The sequence below is a fragment of the Rhincodon typus genome, chromosome 7, assembly GCF_021869965.1.
Source record: "Rhincodon typus isolate 14 chromosome 7, sRhiTyp1.1, whole genome shotgun sequence".
NCBI classification, from domain to species: Eukaryota; Metazoa; Chordata; class Chondrichthyes; order Orectolobiformes; family Rhincodontidae; genus Rhincodon; species Rhincodon typus.
Window position 1 is genome coordinate 15,562,582 of NC_063338.1, and position 22,732 is coordinate 15,585,313.

The 22,732-nt window shown below is 41.1% G+C and overlaps 1 protein-coding gene across 2 annotated transcripts; it reads left to right on the forward strand.

Moving 5' to 3' along the window:
* The first annotated feature begins 354 nt into the window (after positions 1-354).
* LOC109938080 (pituitary tumor-transforming gene 1 protein-interacting protein) lies at positions 355-22,371 on the forward strand. Of its 2 annotated transcripts, none has more exons than XM_048598594.1 (8): positions 355-486; positions 2,062-2,198; positions 7,586-7,644; positions 9,236-9,344; positions 17,472-17,580; positions 19,867-19,932; positions 20,461-20,507; positions 21,458-22,371. In XM_048598594.1, the coding sequence occupies exons 2-8, from the start codon at positions 2,105-2,107 to the stop codon at positions 21,502-21,504; spliced, it is 531 nt and encodes a 176-aa protein (XP_048454551.1). In that variant the 5' UTR covers positions 355-486; positions 2,062-2,104; the 3' UTR covers positions 21,505-22,371. The 2 variants fall into 2 exon arrangements, with proteins under 2 accessions (XP_048454551.1, XP_048454552.1); XM_048598595.1 differs by having other exon boundaries at positions 444-504.
* Positions 22,372-22,732: the final 361 nt, after the last annotated feature.

Consider the following 22,732-nt stretch of genomic DNA (forward strand, 5'->3'; position numbering starts at 1 on the left):
TAAACCGCAGGAGTCCCTGAATGCATTCTCCATAACATGCAGTGAAAAATAAGGTAATAATATCAAAAATAACAGTAATAAAACTAGTTCCTTGGGAGCAAAGAGCCTCAATGTTAACCATCAATCCAAGGTGTCAGGTGTATTGGCCAGTGTGAATGTTGCCAACTCTCATCCTCCTCTCATTTACTGTAAATGTTGGCTTTCCCCTCAAGATGGTCTTCTTGCCAATCGTCCTGATGAGTGGAAGATGAAAAGCGAATGCCTTATCTTATTCAGGAAAACAGAAACAAATCCACGTTATCCCAACAACAGGATTTTCCCGGTCAGGGCTGTTACCCAGCTACTGGCACCGGGCAAGTCACGCGCTCTCACGGCCCACCCCGGCCTCGCCCTTTGGCGGTGTGCGCCTGCGCTGCGGAATGACGTCAATGCTCGCGCAGCTTCCGTTGTTGTTGAGACAGAGACGGAGAGAGCGAGAGAGGAAAGGTAGGAGTGTGTCAGAGAGTGAGTAATGTACAGATAGAAACCGGGGGGTTGCTTAAAATATGTAGATATGGCCGGGGGGGGTTTAATGTGCGGCTATGGCCCAGCGAGGCAGGGGTTTAATGTATAGATATGGCCCAGTGAGCGACTGGGGGGATGCGGTTAATGGACAGAATGGGCTGGGGCGCGGCGAGAGGGTAGGGGTCGGGGGGTAGGGGTAGGGGTAGGGGGGCGGCGAGAGGGTAGGGGTCGGGGGGTAGGGGTAGGGGTAGGGGGGCGGCGAGAGGGTAGGGGTCGGGGGGTAGGGGTAGGGGGGCGGCGAGAGGGTAGGGGTCGGGGGGTAGGGGTAGGGGTAGGGGGGCGGCGAGAGGGTAGGGGTCGGGGGGTAGGGGTCGGGGTAGGGGGGCGGCGAGAGGGTAGGGGTCGGCGAGTGGGTAGGGGTGGTGATATTCTCGCTTTGAGTCAGAAAGCTTGAGTTCCACCCAGTAACTTGGTGTTTTGTGGATGGAATAGTGCACTGTCAGTGGTGCTGTTTGAAACGTTAAACCAAGGCTTTGTCTTGCCCTCTTGGATCCATGCAAATGATGCTATGTTGCTATTATGATGCAGAAATTGGGAGTTATCCTCAGTCTCCTGGCCAATATTTATTGCTCACCCAACACCTAAAACAGACTACCTGGTCATTATTTCATTATTGTAATGGGAACCTGCTGTACCCAAATTGGGATGTCCTGTGTCATCCAGTATCAGTCTTTGTCTTTTTTTTTTGTTTGAATCATCAAAGTGAGTGCATTTACATGGAAAGTACTATCTTTTTGAAAGAATGCCTTTCAGTATTTCTGCCAAGGTCTTTATACATTGCTAATTTGCAACAATAATAGTCTCTGTGAACCAATTAAAATAAATTGGAGTCAGTTAAATGCAGGAAAATACTTTGTTCCTTTTGAAATACACAACCCATGTCCATTTAAAATGCAGTGAAAATGATCTAAGCATTTAGGAAATAGCAGTAATCAAATACAGGAGCAGATTTATGAAAATCATAATCTCACCCTCGAAATACTTCAAGTGCTTTATAAGCAATTAATTACTGTTTTTGGTCAAATATGATAGACATAGCCAGTTAAACAACGCAAGTTGTATTTGTAAAAGTGTCCCAACGCACAACTTCCAGCACTGTCAGACAGAAATTGGACACAGCCATGTTAGAGATACCAGGACATAGACCAAAACCTGATCTTATGATTTTAAGAAGAACCTTAAATTAAGGCAGAAAGATGTGTTGAAAACCAAAGCGAATTCTCAAGCCTAGAACCTGGAAGCTGAAGACAAAGCTACCTGTTCTGGAATAAAGGCAATCAAGGATAAAGAGGCCTGAATTTACTTTGTCTCCTTAACAATTACTTAACATTATTGTCAGGAGTTAACCCAAATTGAGTGTGGCTTGTGCTTTTTGTGTGGAATTGCTTGTGCTGCTAACTGAGGGTGGATAACTTGGTAGTTACTTTGTTAATTGGTTTTTAGACATTTTATGTATAGAATTCTTGACAATCTTGATTTTTGTTTTTGGAATACCAGGCCTTGAAGTTGCTGTGTTGAAAATTCACAGCTGGATAACAAGATGAGACTCAGGATTTGGCTGCCAGGAATTATTGGAATTCTTCTTGGATTGAACCTTGGAGTGTTGGGCCAGGTCACACCTACTCCAAATTCCGGTAAGATATGTCTGCTTAAAAGGTCTAGTTTAATTGGCTGAATCCCACATGTGCATGCATGAATGCGTGCACACAGCTCTTGTTTCTTAAACGTGGATTTGACTGTATGTGCTACAAAAAAATCTGCTACCTTGCTTTATCTCCAAATTCCAGCCCATAAGTCATTTGTAAGATAGAGCTTTTAGTCACTAAATAGGGGGTTGACGTTTACGTGCAGAAGACATTCACCAAGATGTTGCCTGTGTTGGAGCATTTTAGCTATGAAGAGAGGCAGGGTAGGCTGAGGCGAGATGTGATTGAGGTGTATAACATTGAGGGGCGGACTGGGTAGCTAGGAAGCAATGGTTCCCTCTATTTGAAGGGGCATATTGTAAGGGGAAGAGCAGGAGGTTTAGAAGAGATTTGAGGAAAGTTTTTCTTCACATGGAGGATGGTGGGGTCTAGAATGTGTTGCCTGGGAGGGCAGTAGAGCCAGGAATCCTCACACCAATCCACAAAATTACGTGGATGAGCAAGGCTATGAGCCAAGTACTGAAAAACTGGAATAGTGTGTATAGGTTTGTGCAGATTTGATGGGCTGAAAGGCCTCTTCTGTGCTATGTGACTCTGACTAGCGTCCTACAGAGTTTGAAATTCGTGCTGTCGTATTGCTCCACTGTCAGAGTTTGGCAGATTAAATACCATTCCTCACACCTGCACCTCCAAAGGTTGTGTAAAAGGAGCCAAAAGTATCTGTGCAGACACGAGGTGCTGAACAGCTGCCTTCAATGGTATACTATTTTATGATTCAGTCAAGTAGATTTGCACCAGCACAAGGAATACAAAATGTTGGGTTATTTTGCTAAAAGTCGGGGTTTAATCTAAACATAAGGTATATGAGAAATCATTGTTATTTTAGGCCAAAGGTGGAGTGTTGACTCTTGTATAATATTGACTGTTACTTGAGTACATATGACATTCCATACGAGACCATTGATTCATTTGCTGTTATTTGAGCAGAATACCTCCTTCGTCAAGGGAGCAACATTTTGAATCTAGTTGAATTGTTACATCCGGAGTTGTAATGTTAGTGTTATGGATCTGTTACTTTTCCTCTGCACCTTTGCACTGGATTGTTGGTTCAGTCAAGTTCCACTCCGTACAGACACACCTTAAGATTTTGCCTGTTAGATGTCAAGAGTTGGTTTAGCATGGTGCATAATTTTTGCAAATCCAAATGAAGTTGAGAAATTGACAGGTTCATGGGAATATGAATAGCTGCTTTTGATGAATGAAAGTTTCATATAGTGCATGCATTTAGAAACGGAGTATTGTAAATTTACATAAAACTCATGAGTGAACCTAGAATGTCTGTACAGATCTCATCGAATTCCATTTCTCACAGGGTCGACATATTGGATTAACTTAAATTACACAAGTTTATGCATGGGAAGCAAGTGTTGAATTTAGAAATTGTCATACTGCCTGTTTGTTAAACGTTACTGGGTGTGCTATGTACAAATGTGACCTTTCTAAGTATACATTATGTTTACTAGTTTATAACTTCTCTCGCTGATGGTTCCAGAGTTTTCTATTGGTAGAAACTTATGATGCAGAGAGGCCACTAGACCCATTTTGAAGTGTTCGACAAAAATACGTGGTGTTCAGTCTTGAATGCATAACTTTTAAAGTGTATCATCTCTAAGTTTTGAAGGTCGTGTTGTAGGAAATTTTTTTATAGGGATGTGGTACTTTCAAAGGTAAACATTGACCTTTGTAATTTTAATGACACCATTTTGCATCGGACTAGCTATACTTTTTGTTATGTGTTGCTTAGTTGGTTTTAAGTAATTAGAAATAGAATTAGCCTTTATTGTCACGTGCACACAAATGAGTGCAGTGAAAAATTTGTAATGTCGCCTCTCGGCACCATCTTAACATATGGACTTTTTATAAGGTGACCATAAAGTACTTATGTTCCAGTCCCCCTCCAACATGAGTCTGCGCCAGCCAGCCCCAGTACAAGAGGCTGCTCAGCCTCTGTCGAGGACGTTGCTCCGCTGTCACTCTGGCTCCAGCCCGATTACTCCACCACAGCTGCGGGACCTGGCCCACTCGTTCTACCACGGGACCCGGCTCATGTTCGTTCCGCTGCCGCAGGACCCTGCTGTGACCTGTCTCCCTTGCCTCCGCTCTCCCAAAGAATCCCACTGTTTTCAAATCTCCTGCTGGAGCCACAGTTCCAAATGTATCAGAAGCCGGGAAAATAAATTCTTACTGTCTTCAAATTTTATAAATCCCACCTGTATGTGACATAGATGGACATTTTTTTTCTAGCTGTCACATGCAGCATTGAGAGCATTCCATTACAGCTCGCAATCCCAGTTAACAGGGCGCATGCACGTTAGTTGCAACTAATATTAGAGTATTCAGTGTTGTAGGTTTTTGTCAAAGACCTTAATTCTTGTGCAAATGTGGTTGAGTAGAGAGCATCATAGTTAAGTCTAAGCCCATTCCACCCTGATTATATATCAACCTTATTTCTATGTATGTTTCTTCTCTCCCCCCATTCCTCAGTCACTGTCTTTTGCATGTCTCCTAGTCTCTTGTTTCCCTGACTCTCGCATGCCCTATTGATGTGCCTCGCTAACACTCACACGCCCCCTTGGTCTGCGTTCCCGTGCTCTCGGTTGCTGTGTTGATTTGATGTCACCCCAATCATTCAGTTGACAGGCAAGTGTATAAGATAGGAGTAGACCATTCTACTACTCAAGCCAGCTCCACCATTCATTGCGACCATGGGTGATCCTTGAGCTCAATCTCCTAACCTCGCCCTTCCCGCTTCTTCCATTAACGGGTCTCCTCTGACAGTTTTGATGGCCCCCCCAGTCTCTCTCTCTTGCACCCGTTGATGTGACATCCCCACTCTCTGTCTTGCTTGCTTTGTTGATGTGCTTCCCTTGCTTGTTCTGTCAGCTTCCCTTGCCCCTTAAGTATGCTGTCCCTCACTCTAGCTTGCCCAGTTGTGTGTTTCCCTGATTCTTGTTTGCCCTGTTGGTGTACCCACCTCATTCATGTTGGATTTTGTCTATTTGGACTTCCCAAAGTGTTCAACAAGGTTCCGCTTGGTAGACTAGTTAGTAAGGTTTGATCACGTGGGTTAGATACAATTGGCTTGAAGATTCTGGTGGACAGAGAGTGGTGTGGAGAGTGGATTTTTGGACTGGAGGCCTGTGACCAGCGGTGTGCCACTAGGATCGGTGTTGTGTCCACTGCTTTTCATCTTCTGTATAAATGATTTGGTTGTGAATATAGGAGGCATGGTTGTAAGTTTTCATTTGACACCAAAGTTGGTGGTGTAATAGACAGAGAAGAAGATTACCTCAGAATACAATCGGATCTTGATCAGATGGGCCAATGGGCTGAGGAATGGCAGATGGAGTTTAATTTAGATAACTGTGAGGTGTTGCATTTTGGTAAAGTAAACCAGCAGGACCACAGTTCATTGTAGGTCCCTAAGGAGTGTCGCTGAACAGAGAGTCCTAGGAGTGCAAGTGCATTGTTCCTTGAAAATGGAGTAGCAGGTAGACAGGGTAGTGAAGGTGTTTGGCACGCTTGCTTTCATCGAGGTTTATAAAATCATGAGGGGCATGGATAGGATGAGTAGCCAAGGTCATTTTCCTTCGGTGGGGGAGTCCAAAACTGGAGGGCATAGGATTAAGGTGAGGGGCAGAAGATTTAAAAAAGACCTGAGGGGTAACTTTTTCACACAGAGGATGGTGCATGTATGAAACAAGCTACCAGAGGAAATGGTGAAGGCAAGTACCATTACAACATTTAAAAAGCATCTCAATGGGTAATATGAATAGGAAGGGTTTCAAGGGATATGAGCCAAATGCTGGCAAATAGGACTAGATTAGATTGGGTATCTGGTCGGCATGGATGAATTGGACTGAAGGGTCTGTTTCCATGCTGTACGACTGTGTTCTCCTCTATTACCATGACTGTCAGAAGGAATTTTTAAAGAAATTTGATAATTGTCTGTGTGCAACTGTCGCTGGGTTGCTGTTGCAAATTGCGTTGATTCCTTTTTCAGGTTTTTCTGGCCAGATGACATTCTTAAGTTTCCCAGTAATTGTGCAATCAATCCTCAGTGATTGTGAATTGTTAAAGATCAGAACTAGTGTCAAAATCCAAACTTTGAGTCTTAAGGAGCTATGCAGTGAAATGAAGCACTTTTGAAACATGGTGACTATTATAATGTTGGAAACATAACAGCCAGTTTGCACACAGCAATGATCCAGACCGTTTCCAGGATAATGGTTGGACTATTTGATCTTCTGATGGTTGTTCTGGGATAAATAGTAATCCTCATACTAGATATGACTTCAAAATAGTGCCATGAGGTCAGTCACGTCCATTTGAGAGGGCAGACTAGACTTTGGTTTACTGTATCACCTGAAAGACATCTCCCCTAACACTACAGCATTTCCTCAGAGCTGCACTGGAGCGGCAGGCTGAATTTTGCACTTACGTCTATGAAGTGAGGCTTAAATCCATGAGTGGGAGTGCTACCTACAGAGTCACAACTGATATTGGATTGATTGCTGGAAATGGCAAACCTCTGTCATGTCTCAGTGGTACATGCAGCTGTCTCAGTTCCTGAACTCTCCACTGCACAACGAAAAATAAAATGCTATCTCTTAAAACCTCAACCATTCAGAATGCATTTGTGAGCAAATTCTTCAGGATTTCGTCTGGAGTGTTTTACAACAGAAATCTGTTCTGCTGTAGTATTGACATTTCTTGCATGGTGAGACCTGTTATCCAAGTACCCATCAACTTGGGGGGAGAAAAAAGTGAAGCTTTTCAGTAAGCAACCGTGGATGAATGCACTGGTGCTAAACTGAACATTTTCTTCATGGGCAAAAGGGGATGAAGAAAAAAAAATAACCGGTGACTTTTTTTGTTGTCCCAGTTACCATTTGATAACAAGTCTCCATTTGTTGATTTCAAAGCATACTTCCCAAACTAATTTAAATTCAATTAATTAAGTGATTCAAATTAAAAGAAATCTGTGATGTTGAGTATGGAACTACCAGATTGTCCTAAAAACCCTTTTAGTTCACTATCCATTGGTGAAGGCTTGCTATCAGCTTATCAAGGTTTGGGCAATAAATGGTAGCCTTGCTGGCAATGCTCAAAATCCCATGAATGAGTAAAAGTATCAGGTAAGAAAGCAGGATATGACATAATGATTAGTTTAAAGATGCATTAAGAGGAATAGACATGTCCCTGGGTTGGAGGAGAAATGGCTTAATCATTGGCTTAATCCTTTGCAAATGAGGCCGTTCTTCCATTCTGAACTTCTTTTAAAAAGTGACATTAAGTATGTATCTCTCTTTCAGGTTCAGGTTGTAGTGATCCCAGCAACATCAACTGTGAGCAATGTCTGAAAAATGTTTCGGTGAGTACCGTAATTAATTGTTGCATTCCCATTGCCCACTTTAACTAATGTTTGTGATATTGGAAGGATGTGTCATCAGGCTGAGGTGAGAGGAAGTAGAAACTAAGTACTGGCCTAGAGCATTTATAAGGGTGCAATATGAACAGAATTCCCATTGATCTGTAAGTTTTTATACCACAAGGTATGCATGGGGTACTTTGCCTCCTGTGTCTGTGTGGATCAGTCTAAGACTGATTATGCTGCCTTGGTCTCTCGCCGGAAACCTTGTATCTTCGGCTATTTGAAATATTTATCCAAACTTTCAACAAGAGATTCACTTGTCAGTGACTTGCTCAGTTGTAGTGGTAAATCTTTCTGCAGTCTTTCAACAGTCCCCTCTCTCAAGGAATTTCTCAACTCCTCATTCTCCTTGTAATTTAAAATGAGTAATTTAGCTCAAGTCTGCCACTGTATTTAAAAGTGGGAGTGCAGCAGAAATGATAAGCAGTCAAACTGCAAAGTTCAGAATTTTTAACAGAATCAATATTGGTACTTGAATTGAGAAATCTGTAATATTTCAAAACTGCCGTAGCATGTGTTGATCTAGCACTTTATCAGCATTATGCACGCAAAAAGCACACTGCTGCTTCCCATATTACATAGAATTTAGAAGATGGAAACTGTCCAATTGGCTGAACCAGCCCATACTGGTATTTATTTTCCACCAAACCGCCTTGCCTTCCATTCCATTGACTTAATCTAAAATCAATAAACCCTTATGTGCCTTACTCCCCTGTGTTTAGCTGCCTTTTAAAGGTATTTGCGTTATTCACTTCAACCATTCCCGAGGGTGGTAACAAGCTCTGCATCATCTCCACGCTCTGGGCAAGGAAATTTCTCTTGAATTCTTTATTAAGTTTATGAATGATTAACTTTTAGGTTTCTGATCTCTAGATTTGAGCTTCTTTAGAATTCTAAAGACATTCTCTATATCTGCTGAACATCTGGTTAATTTTATAGACTCCTTTCGGGTCAACTCTTAGCTTTCTCTCTTCCTAAGAGCCCCAGCTTGTTCAACTTCCCTAAAGTTGTGATCTTTCAATTCTGATATCCTCAAATTTCTTTTTACCTCCTTTTTGTTAAACTGAGCACAAAGCAGTTTACAGTGCAACAACAGCTAACATTTGATGCAGCATTTCAAGTGCAGTGCAGAAAGATATTTTTGTTTTCACGAACTGTAAAATAATCATCATAGCTTTTGAGTTAAGCAAACCTGAACTCCAGCCAAAATTATATATCATCTTTCTCTGATTTGCAGTGTAGGCTGCTTCCAAACAAGGGGAAATGAAGCTTCAGTAAATTTGGTTGAGCACAAAGTCTCAGCTTTTTTTTTCCCCAGAGTGCTGAACAACAATACATGATCAGCTAGGTTTTAAATCAGGACATTTATATACCACAACACTTGATTTGACTTGAACAGGCTTTCCAGTTTTGATGCAGAGAGGTACTGAGTCTTGATGGATTACTGAATTGTGCAAATACATATTCGCTCAATTCACTTGACACCAGTGCTGTGTGCACATAGGTTTTAATTAGCTTGCTTTAATCTTAGTGTCTGTGGTGCAATGCCGACAAAAAATGTGTTGACTACCCAGTGAGGACAATCCTGCCGCCAAAGAAATTATGTCCACTGTCTGATGCACGATGGGGTGTCTGTTGGGGTAAGTGGCCAACAATTTATTAATCTTTTGTTTCTTGTCAATCTTGTGAAATGCTGCTTCAGTAATACTTTGAGTCGTAGTCATACAGCATGGAAACACCCTTCAGCCCAACTTGTCCATGCCAAATAAGTTACCCAAACTAAACTAGTCTCATTTGCTTGCATTTGGCCCATATCTCGCAAAACTTTTCCTTTTCATGTACCTGTCCAAATGTCTTTTAAATGCTGTAACTGTACCTGCATCTACCACTTCCTCTAGCAGTTCATTCCACATAAGAACCACCCTCTGTGTGAAAAAGTTGCCTTTCAGGCTCCTTTTAAATCTTTCCCTTCTCACCTTGCCTATGCCCTCTGGTACCAATGCCACCCTAGGAAAAAGACCTTGGCTATTCACCCTATCCATGCTCCTTGTGATTTTCTAAACATCGACAAGGTCACCCCTCACCCTCCAGTGCTCCAGGGAAAGAAGTCCCAGGCTATCCACCCCCTCTTTTTATAATGCAATCTCTCCAGTCCTGATAAATATTTCCTTGTAAATATTTACTGCACTGTTTCCAATTTAATAATATTCTTCCTAGAGCAGGTCAATCAGAACGAAACACAATACTCCAAAAGTGCCCTCACCAAAGTCCTGTATAACTGCAACTTGACGTTCCAACCCCTATACTCAAAGTTCTGAGCAATGAAGGCCTCCTTTACCACCCTATCTACCTACGACACAACTTTGAAAGAACTATGTACCTGAACCCCTAGGTCTCTCTGTTCTGCAGCACTCCCCAGGCCCTACCATTAACTGTGCAAGTCCTGCCCTTGTTCATCTTACCAAAATGCAATACCTTGCATTTATCTAAATTAAACTCATCTGCCACTCCTCAGTTTATTGGCCCAATTGATCAAGATCCCTTTATAATCTTAGATAACCTTCATCACTGTCTGCTATACCACCAATTTTGGTGTCTTCCGCAAACTTACTAACCTTGCTTCCTATATTCTCATCCAAATTGTTTATATAAATGACAAACAACAGTGGATCCAGCACCATTATCACTTTCTCAATGCAAAATATTCTGCCCTTCCCTCCCTTGGTCTCAACATTCAGCAGATTCTTCAGACTTGGTTATTTGCTCCTCTGATGCTGCTTGGCCTGCTGTGTTCATCCAGCTCTGCACCTTGTTGTCTCGGATTCTCCAGCATCTGCAGTTCCTACTATCTCTATCCTAACTTGCCTTTTCCCTCTCTTCTTTGATACTATCCCCTTGACCTTCGTAAGTTTTTTTAGGCAGAGTTCTCATACTCCTTCACTGCCACTACCTGATGTTAGCCATTTAAATTCAAAAGTCCTGATTATAAACTAGGCCAACTTCAAGTGCTTTTGCCATCCACATCCCTCTGACCTAGTTCCTTCTGAATCTACCAGCAGGGAGCAAATTCTTTTATTTTTCCCCTCTCCCCAACTGCACTTCAAATCTGAAAACTACCACGTCTTTGCCTTGTTACTACTTTAGCTGTAGATTGATTCAACCACTGCCTCACTTTGTCATTGTTTTCCTCTGCAAAAAAAATTCTCTCCCAACCTACATTTTCCATTACCAAATATCTCAAGCCACTCGTCTCTGCTCCATCTAACCTCCCTTTCCAATAACCAGTGCGAAAATCATCTTGTGCACCAAGCTTGAGACTAATAGTTCAGTTGTCTCCGCTGCTTCTCTCCAGTGACCTGATTTCACATCATTGTCTAGTTCCTCTCACCTCTTTCTAAGTTCAGGTTGTTCATGAGACCCACCTCTTGCTCTCTTTACATTATTCCTATTGAACTGTTGACTGTCTAACTTCACTTTCTTTCACTGGTGGTGTAATCTTTTCACTGGTGATCATGTAAATTATTTTCCTCTCCAACTTACTTTCCTGTCCAAAATTTTCTCTCTTTTCCTCAGCTCCTTTTCTGAAACTTTTCAGGTAATTTTCTGCCCATAATGGTACTTAAATGGCTCTAACCAAAATTTCAAATGAATCTCTCTTGTATGGGGTGGTAAGGTGGAGCAAAGTCGTAACTATCCTATAAGTGAGCTTTGACAGGACCTAATAGATTGATTACAAACAATTACAAGATCTCATATCATTTAGGGGTGGCACGGTAGCTCAGTGGTTAGCACTGCTGCCTCACAGCGCTAGGGATCTGGGTTTGATTCCACCTTCAGGCGACTGTCTGTGTGGAGTTTGCACATTCTCCCCGTGTCTGCATGGGTTTCCTCTGGGTGCTCCGGTTTCCTTCCACAGTCCAAAGATGTGCAGGCTAGGTGGATTGGCCATGCTAAATTGTCCGTAGTGTTCAGGGATGTGTGGGTTAAAGGGGATGAGTCTGGGTGGGATGCTCTAAGGGTCAGTGTGGACTTGTTGGGCCTAAGGGCCTGGTTCCACACTGTAGGGATTCTATGATCTATGAAAACAGAATCTGTTCTGCTACTGCTGTAGAATAGATATATTGCCTATGTTCTCAGTTGCCTTATTATAACATGGCTTAATAGTGTGACTAAGAATTCCATTTCACAAAAAAGCAGAACTGCAGTTTGCAGAACTCCCCTTGCTTTTGGCACTGAGTTTCTTTAAAAGTCAGTATTTTGTTTTTACTTTCGTACTGTCACACATTTTTACCAGAGGTTACAGGGGAGTGAGATGTAGCATTGAAATTGAGCAAAGAGCTTGTTCTTTCTGAGGAAAAGAGAACTTTTTGGTGCTAAATGTTTGTTATGGCTGACTGAAAAGTGGTGGAAAACAGTGTCATTTCCTGCTTCCCTCCAGCATTGACATTCTAATCACTCCTGTGTTACTGCTAGGTTTATCATTTATGCAACTTCAGCAGTGGCTGTGAAATCTCTTGGAATTTCTCTATTGATCTGCAGTTATTTCTTGGACTTCAGTAATGTAATGGGATTTTAGCATTTTTATCCAGAATTAGATTGAATTCCTAGTTTGACTTTCTTTTTCTGGAGATTGGGAAGCCTTAAAAATGGTAATGAGGGAGGGATATGCACACTCATCTAGTCATGGTTCAAAGGGAAATCAGCAGTTGAACCCAGGAAAAGGGAGACAAAACTTCAACATTCATTGACGCAAATGTGCACAGAAGAACAGTGTTTTTAAAATTCAAATTCCAGCGCCCTTCACAGGACTAGTTTATTGTGAATCACCAACCAGAAGTGCAAATGGATACATGCATCAAACCCACTAACAATGTAATCTCAGTACTTTCATCAGCCATGTATCATTTTTCAATAATTTTCATTACACCACCAAACAGTTCCTGTATTTCCAGGGCAATTGACAGAAATCTGCATGAACAGTGTGGGTCTGACATTCTGTCATCTTTCCTATGTGGCATAATAGTGTGTGCGCATGGATAGTTTTGTAACAATTATTCATTAACCATAAGCTATGATTGTTCATTGCAATTATGCTATTGCAGTCTTAGTACAGGCCTCCTTACCCACAGATACCAAACTACTTGCAAAGTTGCAAATTAAAGTCTTGTTTATTTATGACCTTTAAGTCTATGGGGCACTTACAGCCAATCACCTTACTTTATTGAAATGATAATAAGGGAAAGTGGCAGCTGATTTGCGCACAATAACTTTCCACAAGCCACAGTTCGACTGGATAATCTTTTCTTGGTTTTGTTTGTGAAATAAGTATTGGGTGGAGCACTGGGGAGAACTCCCGTGCTATTGTTTAAACTAAAGCTGTGGGATCTTTCCAGTCTCCCCAAGGAGGGCTTTGGTTTGATAATCTCAGTCAAAACATGACACCTCCCTTAGCGCCACAAATTGAGTTAAAGATTGGGCGAATATGTCTGGAATGTTGTTGTAGGCTGCTGAGAGGTGGTGGTACTGGATTTATTTTATTCACTCACTGGATATGGCCATCACTTGCTCAGGCAGTATTGCCCATTCCTAGTTGTCCTTCAGAAGGTGGTAGTGAGGAGCCTTTTTGAACCACTGCAAACCATTTGGTGTAGGTGCACTAAGGTTTATTAGGGAAGGAGTTCCATGATTTTGGTATGATGACAGTGAAGGAATGGCTGGATGTTTCCAAATCTGGCTAGCAAGAGGCTGGGATGGGATCTTGCAAATGGTGCTGTTCCCATGTATTTGCTACCCTGTTCTTCTAAATGGTGATGGTCGTGGATTTGGAAGGTGCAGTCTCAGGAGCCTTGGTCAATTTCTGCAATGGACCTTATAGATATTATGCACTGCAGCTACTTAGCATCTTTGGTGGAGGGACTGAATGTTTTTGGATGTGGTGCCTATGAAGTAGGCTACTTTGTTCTGGATGATATCAAGCTTCTTGAGTGTTGTTGGAGCTGCACTGTTCCAGAAAAATGGGGAGTACACCATCACACTCCTGAATTGTACATTGTAGATGGTGGACAGGCTATGGAGCATCAGAAGGTGAGTTACTTGCTGAAAGATTCCTAGCCTCTGCTCTTATAACCACAGCATATACATGTGTCATCCAGTTCAGTTTTTTTTGTCAATGGTAACCCACAGGATATTGATAGTGGAGAGTTTAGTGATGGTAATGCCATTGAATGTCAAGGGGCGATGGTTAGATTCTCTCGTTGGTGATGGTCATTGCCTGGCACTTTTGTGGTGCAAATATTACTTGCCATTTGTCAGCGCAAGCCTAGATATGGTTCAAGTATCTGAGTGAGTAGTTAAATGGTGCTGAACATTGTGCAATCACTAGTGAACATCCACACTTCTGACCTAATAATGGAGGGAAGGTCATTAATGAAGCAGCTGAAGATGGTTGTTGCTTGGTTGATGAGGATTGTAGTGTGTAAGAAGAAATAATCAAAAGTTAAACTTTGGGTTTTTAGTTGTGTTAAATTAACAATCAAGTGAGCACAACAAGTCTAAATATATAATTAATGTTTATTCTAAGTTTGAGAAGTGGATAATTGTACCATTTCTCCACTTGTCTCTTGTTGGTCTTGGTGTACATGTGAGACTGGATAACCAAGGTGTAATTCTTGTGACTCCAAACCCCCACCTTCAGGGAGAAGACACTTTGTTGTCTCCCCGCAGCTAGCTAATCGAGAGATTAGTGATGTGAAAGAATTGAAAAGTATGCTGAGATCAGGCAGGATTCAGACTTAGGAGGAGGGGCTGGTAGACTGGGTGTGTTGGGTTCTTGGAATGCAGGCATCATTAACATTCAAGGAATGAACATGACGCCGCTAGGTAGCAAAAGCCAGATGATGTATTGCATACATGTTCTTCCTTAATTGTTAAAGCTGATCCAATGCGCATACAACTCATCATGAAACTGGCTGTCACCCAGAGCAATTTATTTCCAAAGGCACTCCTACATTTCTCCAGTTCAGATCTCAATAAATTGCATCTGTGCATTGATTTTAAAAGTTTACTTTGCCAAAATCAGCTTCTATTTGGTGAAGTGCAGGCTCTCTTTTCATAATATTATTTTTTTCTAATTGCAGCAATGTAAGCACAGGATGTAATTCTCCGTTGCTCTAAAGTAATCACACTGAACACAAATACTATGCAGAGGATCCTATTGATCTCAAGTTTAGCTGTCGTGAAGATAACTTTAAATGAAACACGAGCAAAAGTTTGGGAGTTGATTTCAAGGAAAGTTAATTGTTCGCAAAGAAAGAAGCAGTTGCAAGATAAAGAATAGAGGGGCAAAAACAAGAAGCTTTCCATGGGGTAAATTGAATTCTATTCGAAGTTTAAGATTATCCCTACAAGACTTTATCTAATATTCTTGCTCAACTGGTCAACCCCAACCAGCAAATGAATGTAGCAAGTAGCGTAAAAGTTTTGATTAGTGATGTCTACTTTAAGCTCGGTAACTACAAACTGTTGCATTGTTCGATTCATGCTTGTGAAAAATGCAGGTTGTTTCCTGTTGCATGACGTTTACTTGGCACTGCACGCTTAAAATAAGTAATGTAAATTGTTTCAGCTTTGTGTGATTGTCTTTTATGTTCTATGAAGATTCTATATTCACATAGTTCTTACTTGGCAATTCATCTGAATAGACAGTGCCAATTTTCACTGTTAGTCCAGGCTTGCTTATTTTTCACAGCTCCTGATATAATCGTTTGGCACAATGCATTTTTAATTTTCAGACACAAATAAGATTTAGTTTTTCTGTATACACAGCTGGGGTTGCTGCTTGTCTAGTTGAGCCACGTAATAAAGACAAGCCAGGGAACTGCAGGCCAGTGAGCCTGACATCGGTGGTGGGCAAGTTTATTGGAGGGAATACGGAGGAACTGGATCAACCAACATTGGGATAATCAAAATAGTCAGCATGGATTTGTGCGCAGGAAATCATGTCTGACAAATCTTTGAATTTTTCAAACAGGTAACCAAGAGGATAGATGAGGGTAGGGCAGTGGATGTTGTCTGTATGGACTTTAGTAAGGCCTTTGACAAGGTCCTGCATGCCAGGCTAGCCATGAAGGCTAGGTCGCATGGGATCCAGGGAGAGCTAACTAATTGGATTCAAAATTGGCTCGACGGTAGGAAGCAGGGGGTGATGGTTGAAGGTTGTTTCTCGGACCGGAGGCCTGTGACTGCCACAGGGATCGGTACTGGGACCTTTTGTTATTTGTTATTTACATAAATGATCTGGATGTGAATGTACAAGGCATGATCAGTAAGTTTACAGATGATACAAAGTTAGGAGGTATCATTGATAACGAGGAAGGTTATCAAAATTTACAGAGGGATCTTGATCAGATGGGGAAGTGGGCTGAGGATTGGCAAATGCAATTCAGTACAATACAGATAAGTGTGAGTGTTGCACTTTGGAAAGTCAAACCAAGGTTAGACTTGTACAGTAAATGGTAAGGTCCTGAGGAGTGTTGTGGAACAGAGGGACCTAGAAGTACAAGTACATAGTTTATGAAAGCGACGTCACGGGTAGACAGGGTGGTGCAGAAGGCATTTAGCATGCTGGCCTTCATCAGTCAAGGCATTGAGTACAGGAGTTGAGACGTTATGTTACAGTTGTATAAGTCGTTGATGAGGCAGCACTTGGAGTATTGTGTACAGTTTTGGTCATCCTGTTGTAGGAAAGACATAGTTGAACTGGAAAGTGTGTAAAGAAGATTTACAAGGATGTTGCCAGGGCGAGTAGGCCTGAGTTATAGGGAGAGGTTGGCCAAGATAGGACTTTGTTCCTTGGAACGTAGGAGAATGAGGCGTGACCTTATTGAGTGTATAAAATCATGAGGGGCATAGATAGGATGATTGCATATAGTCTTTTTCCCAGGGATGGGGAATTGAAAACTAGAGGGCATAGGTTTAAGCTGAGAGGGGATAGATTTAAGAAGGACCTGAGGGACAATTTCTTCATGCAGAGAGTAGTGCATATACACAATGGGCTGCTGAAAAAAGTAGTTGAGGCAGGTACAGTAGTAACATTAAAAAAAAAAATATGGATAAGTACATGGATGGGAAGTGTTACAAGGGATATGGACCAAATGCAAGCAATTAGAACTAGCTGAGTGGGCACCATGGTCAGCATGGACCAGTTTGGACTAAAGGGCCTGCTTCCATGCTGTATTACTCTGACTCTATAACTTGCGATCAACTAATCTTTAAAGCTGCTGTATTAGTGTAGAATCAAAGGAAACAAGGGTAAAAAAGGCAAGACCCTAAATGGCTTGGGGATGCACCAACTCAACACAGTTGCCAGAATCGAAACTCATCAAATCAGCGTGTGACTCCTGAGACATTTGAGAGCCTGTCTTTATTGCTTTACTTCCTAGTTAATTGAGCTAGATTTCCTAATTGAGACATTACAGCTTGTTTTTGTCTGCCAACTTTCCTTAACAGGTTTTTGAATTTATACTAAGGATCAATTTTCTGAGCTGCTGCACACCCCAGGCACCTGCAGTGGGGGAAGTACTGCTCCTTACATCAGCAACATGTCTGATTTTTCCACACGTTAGCAGGTGACAAGGAGGGGAAAATCTACTTTATTGAATTTGTGAGCTGTTCTCTTCTGATTTTCCAGAATCATGTTTAAAGGCTGAATAAAATACCATTTTCAAATGGTTTGAATGTATTAAACAAAACCCTTTTGTCTTTTGCAGTGAACTTTGAAGCTTTGATCATTGCTATGTCAGTGGTTGGTGGAATCCTTATCTTGTCGCTGTGTATCTGCTGTTATTGCTGCTGCTGCAGGAGTCGGAAAAGCAAGAAGTGAGTGTTTTGTCTTCTATCTGACACCTAGAGTGAGCTAGCACTGAATCGTGTGGGCTTCCATTTTAGCTTCTTGACTTGTTGCATCTATAAGTATGCCATTGGACATCTGAGTATTCAGTTCACATTTCATAGTGTTCCTCTTTGAAGGGAATAAAATTGGGAGAATGCTTTTGGTCAGCGTAGACACACTATTTGATAAAATTATATATAATTTTATGTCTCCGCTCAAGGCAAGGAAGAGTGAACACAGATCTATGTTATTTTTCTGGAAAATAGAAGGCTTCAAGGTGACCTGTTTGATATTTTTAAAGTTATGAAGGGATTCAATAAGTTAATGGAGATGATGTTTCAATATGTGCAGAGGTCCAAAGTAAGAGAGCTTAAATATGATGAAATCACTAATAAATAAAGAATTCAAGAAAAGCTTCTTTATCTGGAAAGTGCTGAGAATGTGGAACTTTCAACCAACTGGAATGGTTGAAAGAAAATCACATGCATTTTTAAAGAAGGATGGCAACTAAAAGATGCAGGTAAAATTAAAACATGCAGATTCACTTGGCAGTTAGGAGGGCAAATGCAATGTTCACATTTATTTCAAAGGGGCTAGAATACAAAGGCAGAAGATGTATTACTGAGGCTGTACAAGGTTCTGTTCAGATCACATTTGGAATATTGTGAGCGGTTTTGGGCCCTATATCTAAAGGATGTGCTGGCTTTGGAGGGGGCCCAGGGGAGGTTTACAAGAATGATTCTGGGAATGAAGGGCTTATCATATGAGGAGCGGTTGAGAATTCTGGGTCTGTGCTCACTGGAATTCAGGAGGATGGGGGGGAAGTCTGATTGAAACTCTCAGAATACTGAGAGACCCGAATAGAGTGGACATGGAGAAGGTGTTTCTAATAGTAGGAAATACTGGCATCTGAGGGCACAACCTCGGTGAAGGGCTGATTCTTTAGCACTGAATTGAGGAGGAATTTCTTCAGCAAGAGGATGGTGAATCTGTGGAACTCATTGCCACAAAAGCTAGTTGATTAGTAAGGGGATCAAAGGTTATAGGGAGAAGGCAAAAGAACTGGGGTTCTGTTGGAATTTGAACCCATGCTTACAGCATTGTCCTGAGCCCCTAGATTAATAGTTGCCACCATCTGCCCTTGAGTATCCCTGATTCTAACTACTCTACCCTTGGGTCCTTGCTTTCACCCCTGGAAAACCCATCTGCACCTCTCTACCTACTTGAAACTTTTGGTCATCTGTCCTAATTTTGTAGCTTAATGTCAAATTTTGGGAAATGGTTTGGGATGTTTACTACTTTACGGGTAACACAGAAATATTGGTTAATTGGTTAGTCCAGTTGAAAGGATGAGAAACACTTTACTTCATGGTGTTTTTTTTTAAAAATCCATTCATGAGTTGAGTGTCTCTGTAAAGACCAGCGCTTACTGCCCAAGCCTAATTAACCTTGAGAAGATGATAGCCAGCTACTTTGAACCACACTAGTCCTTTCTCATTGCGGGTTTCATTATGACTTGCCGAACTATTTCAAAGGGTATTTAAAATTCAGATGCATTGTTGTGGGCCTGGAGACACAAAAACCAGACAGGGTAAGGGTAGCAGGTTTACAATAATGAACCAGCTGGATTTTTCTATCAATATGATACTACTGTAGTCACTGTTACCAATACCAATTTTTTATTCCATAATTACACTCACCTCCAGATCATTAGTCCAGGTTTCTGGATCATTCTGGGAATTGAGGAAGGGTGCAAATTGTAGAGTTGCACCACCTCTTGGGAATTGCTATTTTATCGGCTTTTGTTTGGTGGAACTCATTATCTATACTGACCCAGTGCTGACCACCTCCAAACACTGACCTAAACGTTCACATAATACTGGAAGATTTGAGTCCAAACAATATACATGATCACTCTGGAGAATGTCTGGTAACTTTTGTGAATTGGAGCAAGGATGATTAAGGCATGTTAAAAGGAGTCATAAAAACAATAGTATGAAGGATGGGTAGAATACCATCATTTGCAACTACCTTTACATCCTTGCTATGATATCTGGGCTCCTGGTGTTCTTCTAGCCTTTGAAGTGCAATTTCCACGTGTTTATGATTTCTGTTAACCTCCCAGTATCAGCATCTTGTGGGTATAGTCAGTAAGTTACAAAGTATATTTGCATCGAACTAAGCAAGTTAAAAATGAATGTACTTTTAATGCATTTGGGAACTTTTGTCGAAGCATGTCTCTCTTTAAAAACCTATTTCTTTGATTTGTTTAGAAACAACAGCATAGATCAGAAAATGGAAAGGGAAAAAGAGCAGAGGAGGATGCGGCAAGAAGAAAGGTAGGGATAAGAATAAAACAGGTAGTTGTTAGTTGTTTGAGTCGGATCGTTATTGTTTTTGGCAAAATTTTCAGGGATATAAATCTGTCCCTGTCGTCCACGTGATCCCACGTACTTCATTCACTGTGCCCTGCACATTATCTGCAATTTTGATTAATCATCTCCATCGTTCTGGGGTGTGTTCACCACCTGACATAAATACCCAAAAGGCCTCACTGCCTACACTACAGATTCTCCTCTCCAGTTATGATCTGCTACCTTCATCCTCAGTGCTTTGGCAAACGCTTACCCATTACAAAATCTAATGGCTTCCTAAATATCTTGATATCTGCTCTTGTTACCCAAAGTTGCTGAAGTAGCCACAATTAATCTTGGATGGCAGAGGATTGACAATGCAGTAAGGGACAATAAAACTGAGCCTTCTGCACACTGCTATAGAATCTCATGTTATTACTCTGGTGTATTGTTTGAAGTTCTTGGTCTAATCACTTGGCATTGTTTCAAACGTCCTTTTTGTTTGTATTTCAGGAAAAGTGAAATGAAAGTCAGGCATGATGAAATCCGGAAGAAATATGGTGAGGATGCCTGTTTTGGAATTGTTTTTAATTGCTTCCATCAACAAAATGTTCAACCAAGCTATGCTGTAGTTTGTTTGTAACAGTCATTAACTCATGATATTTGGAAGCAGTTGGTGCAATAAATAGTCACTTTAGATTTTACAGCACAAACAAAGTATTCAGCTTAGATGCTCTTGCCTTAATGCTCCATGTAAACCTTCTCCCTTCATGCTTCCATCTAACCCTGTCAGCATAAATGTCCATTCAATTCATTTCTCCCTCATGTACTTTTCTAGTTTCTGCATATCCAGTTCTAATGATACAATGGATTTCAATCTTTTGTTCTAAATTTCATTTACACTTCAGAAGTCAAGTTCCTTCCACTCTACTGCTCACCATGAAAGCTTCAAAAATTCAGATTGGGTTGAATAGAACTGTAGCACCTTTGTAATGCTGCATTCTGGCCCTATTTCCAGCAACATGGTGCAATTGAAAGGTTAACTTGAATATTTTGTACAAGCAGCAAATGCACCTCAGGTTGGAAGCAAGCTAGCTGAGGAAGGATATAAAAGTGGCTACAAGTGATTGAGGTTGAAAGAGAATATAGTTGGGAGTCTGTAGGCCACCTGGAGAGTGAAGTGGGAAGAACCATAAGGGATGCAATTCATTCAACCGAAAGACTTGCTAGAGTGGTAGTCATGTAATAGAACAGCGTCTGTCCATGTAGGATTCATTCTTCATTTGAGAGTTTGACTGGCAGTGCTGGTCAGGAAATCATGGGCTTATCATGTTAAGGGCATTTTAATTCATGGGTAGAACATACCACCTGCTAAAATTTCCTTTGAGTGCCCTGGCCCATGGTATGCACCCATTGAGAGTCCGTTCACAAGTGAAATTGTCTTAGTTGACTAATAAAATATGCAAGTAAGGTTGGTTAATCTTAACTTTGATTTTTGCTTTTATTTCAGGCCTGTTCAAGGAACCAAATTCTTACTCCAAATTTGAAAACAACTAATGCGAGTAATGAAAACGACTCAGCGCCAATCCAAGAAAGTCCAAATGAATAGTATTCAAATAGCTCAGTCTTTCATTATATATTGTACTTAACTAACCTCTCCCTCAAAGTCCCAGGAGCAATGAAATCAAACCAGGTTTGTTTTACTTCTCTGGGGAAGAGGGGCTTTTTTTTTTTAGAATTGTCAAATTTTGGATCAAATGGTGTTTAATCTTGTCGGCAGAATAATTTCTAATCCTGTATCTCAAAGATTCTAGTATTTACACTGGGGAGATTGACACCAGCAGTTCAAGCAAGTGTTGCAGATGGACCAAGCCACTGTTTCTAGATGCCCTAATTCAGTTTTTTTTTTAACCAGAATAAACTCAAAATGTGAAAAGACTCATTTAAATCATTTAATTGGATGTTTCTAGTAGGATGTATGTCCAATTCCAGAACCAAGCTGTGCCATTCACTGTCTTGCCCCTTTCCAGTCCATGTGCAACGCAAGATGGAATAGATGTTTTTATCTTTGCCTTCGATCCAGCTGATCAATAGCTTCTGCAGACCAGCAGTGCCAATGGATCTGAGAAAGTTCTCATCATACAGCCACTTATAAACCAAAGAGTGCAAGAAGTTAAAAATGCTGCATTTCATAATGGCTATGTGGATGAGAAAAAGGGGTATGGATGAGGACTCAAACCAGTGCCTTTGTTTTTAATGGAATTTTGTTTGAGCTATTGAAGAGGCCATGTTTGTTTTCTATTTCTTTGCACTCTGTAGAATGACCAACATATTGGTGTCACATTGCTTTATTGTCTGTGGGAAAGCTACAAAAGTAAATTTTTTAACTGCTGAATTCTAATAAAAAATAATTTTAAAATGGGACCTGGATTTTAAATGAATTTAAACTGTGTCATGATATGCTGGGAGATGCATGATCTCAGGAAGGCTTTGTATCAACACTTGCCCTAGCTGAAATCATGGTTAGCAAAACCACAATTCATTCACCTGAGACAAAACAAATATTGTTTCCATTTGTGTGATAGGCCAGAGGAGAGCTGGCCGTTACCCCATTCTTGTTATCGCTATAGTCGGACTTCGTAGTGCCACAAGAAAGTGTCTCCTACAAAACAGCTGATTTCAATGCTTAAAAGTTTCTGTATGAGTCATGGTAGTTAGGAATAGCTGAGAGGTATCCCATAAGTATCTTATCAGGCAGTATAGGGAGGATATTGGGGTTCATTAG

Excerpts from the sequence above, each read along its gene's own strand:
- LOC109938080 (XM_048598594.1), top strand. The coding sequence starts at position 2,105 with ATGAGACTCAGGATTTGGCTGCCAGGAATTATTGGAATTCTTCTTGGA. Across the intron at positions 7,645-9,235 it reads AATGTCTGAAAAATGTTTCG|TGTCTGTGGTGCAATGCCGA; the intron begins GTGAGTACCGTA and ends CTTTAATCTTAG. Across the intron at positions 19,933-20,460 it reads AGGATGCGGCAAGAAGAAAG|GAAAAGTGAAATGAAAGTCA; the intron begins GTAGGGATAAGA and ends TTTGTATTTCAG.